This window comes from Orycteropus afer, unplaced genomic scaffold, assembly GCF_000298275.1.
Source record: "Orycteropus afer afer isolate SDZICR_OR568_19922 unplaced genomic scaffold, OryAfe1.0 scaffold00766, whole genome shotgun sequence".
NCBI lineage: Eukaryota > Metazoa > Chordata > Mammalia > Tubulidentata > Orycteropodidae > Orycteropus > Orycteropus afer.
The window spans coordinates 755,383-757,157 of record NW_006922353.1 but is presented as its reverse complement, the minus strand read 5'-3'; the positions used below and the strand labels follow the sequence as shown (position 1 = coordinate 757,157).

Here is a 1,775-nt window from a genome sequence, read left to right as displayed (position 1 = left end):
GCTAGACCCACCATAGGGGCCAGCCACCTGGGGTCATGGGGATGCAGATTTTCAGTGCTGAAGTGGGGAAGTCCCAGGGAATCCAGGACCAGTCAGTCCCCCTGCCTGGCTGATCCGTCAAGGTGTTCCCAGTCTGGAGGGGGAGGCGTGCGTGGACACCCATTGTCGTAACTGGGTGAGATGTGCTGCCAGGAGGGCCTGCTGGAGAACCAGGTGGACGGAGCGGATGGGAAAGGTGTCCAGGCAGGACGGAGAGGTGACGTCAGGAAGGCAGGAGGTCTGGGCTAGCTTCTCTTCCACCCTTGGACTTGGCCTGGTGGGAAGATGAGAGCGGGAAGTGGCAGGCATGGGGGCCCACTGCCAGCCTGGAGGGCTGCGGCTTTGCAGGGGGCGGCCTGGCCACTCACAGGAGGGGTGTGAGTAGGGGAGAGATGGGGTCCACACTGGACCCTCTGACGTCGTGTGGGGTGGGCCAGAGGGGAGAGGCTGGAGGCTGAGAGGCTGGGCAGGAGACAGGGAGGGGGTCAGGGGCCGAGGACGAGGCCTGGGCAGCGATGGAGAGGGGGACAAGGCAGGCATCACAGAAAGAATAGGGCTGGGGGCCAGCTGATATGTCCACGAGATCGCCCCTTGAGGCAGCGATGCCTGCATAGCACAGGCATTCAATAATAGTTGGCGAGGTGGGCGGAGCGCGACTCCTCCGGATGAAGACGTGAAGGGACCACGCCCCCTCTCCCTCCCCCGCCCCCCGCCCCGCCCCCTCAGGGCCTTCCAGAAGCGGCAGCAGCAGCAGAGCGCCCTGAGGGTGATGCAGCGGAACTGCGCGGCTTACCTGAAGCTGAGACACTGGCAATGGTGGCGGCTCTTCACCAAGGTGGGCACGGGGGGCGGGGCTTGGGGCCAGGCCGCCGGCCAGGTGCCTTCCTCCGTTGGCGCGTCGGTGTCCTGCAGCTGTGAAAGGGGGCCGATCGGCCCAAGCATTGTTACCCAGACTGGCGTGGCTAGCAAGTGACAGGGAACTTGAATCAAAGCAGCGTGGATGAAAGATACCGGACAGCTTCAGGTGCGGCTCGATCCAGGGCTGCTTCCCAGAACAGCCTTAGGGCCAGGGACTGGCTAGAGGGACCCTCAGAGCTCAGAAAAGCTGGATCAAAAGATCCATATCAATGGCAACAGAGATAAAAAGGTGCGCAGTGAGTGCCAAGGGAGGCCAGGTGGGAGTGCTGTTTGTCGTCTGCCCGCAGAGACGAGGTGTGGGGTGTGGCCAGCAGGGACCCTGAGCAAGCCGTGGTGGCCCGCTTGTTTACTGGGGGTCTGTCACACAGGCCTAGGAAACGGGCCGGACTGCCCTTCTTAGCATCTACGCCTGTAGCCTCCTCCCTCAGCGGCCCGGCTGCCGGTGCCCTTCTATGGGGAAGCTCTGTTTAATAATGCTGGTAGGATGGGAGACCATCCCAGTTTACAGGTGAAGACGTGAATGTTCTTGCCCAAGTCCATGCAGCAGGCAGGTGGAGGAATCGGGATTCAAACCCCGGCCCTCAGGCCCCACCGCGGGTGTGAGTTCTCAGCCCCTGGGCCAGTGGCCTCCCACCTTGGGAAGTGGCGGTTGGCGGGAGGACCCTGGACAGGTACCACCCCTTCGCCGCCGCCAGGTGAAGCCGCTGCTGCAGGTCACACGGCAGGACGAGGTGCTGCAGGCGCGGGTCCAGGAGCTGCAGAAAGCGCAGGAGCTGCAGCAGCAGAGCGCCCGCCAGGTGGCCGAGCTCCAGTGCCGC

At 63.8% G+C, this 1,775-nt stretch overlaps 1 protein-coding gene across 1 annotated transcript in view; it reads left to right on the top strand.

The window, feature by feature from the left end:
- MYH14 (myosin heavy chain 14) overlaps nucleotides 1–1,775 on the top strand; it is a 99,706-nt gene that overhangs the window by 58,253 nt on the left and 39,678 nt on the right. The window contains exons 22-23 of the mRNA XM_042783246.1: nucleotides 766–874; nucleotides 1,653–1,775. The exon at nucleotides 1,653–1,775 is cut by the window's right edge and continues 1 nt beyond it. Coding sequence (XP_042639180.1) covers nucleotides 766–874; nucleotides 1,653–1,775 — 232 coding nt within the window. The remainder of the gene's footprint in view (nucleotides 1–765; nucleotides 875–1,652) is intronic.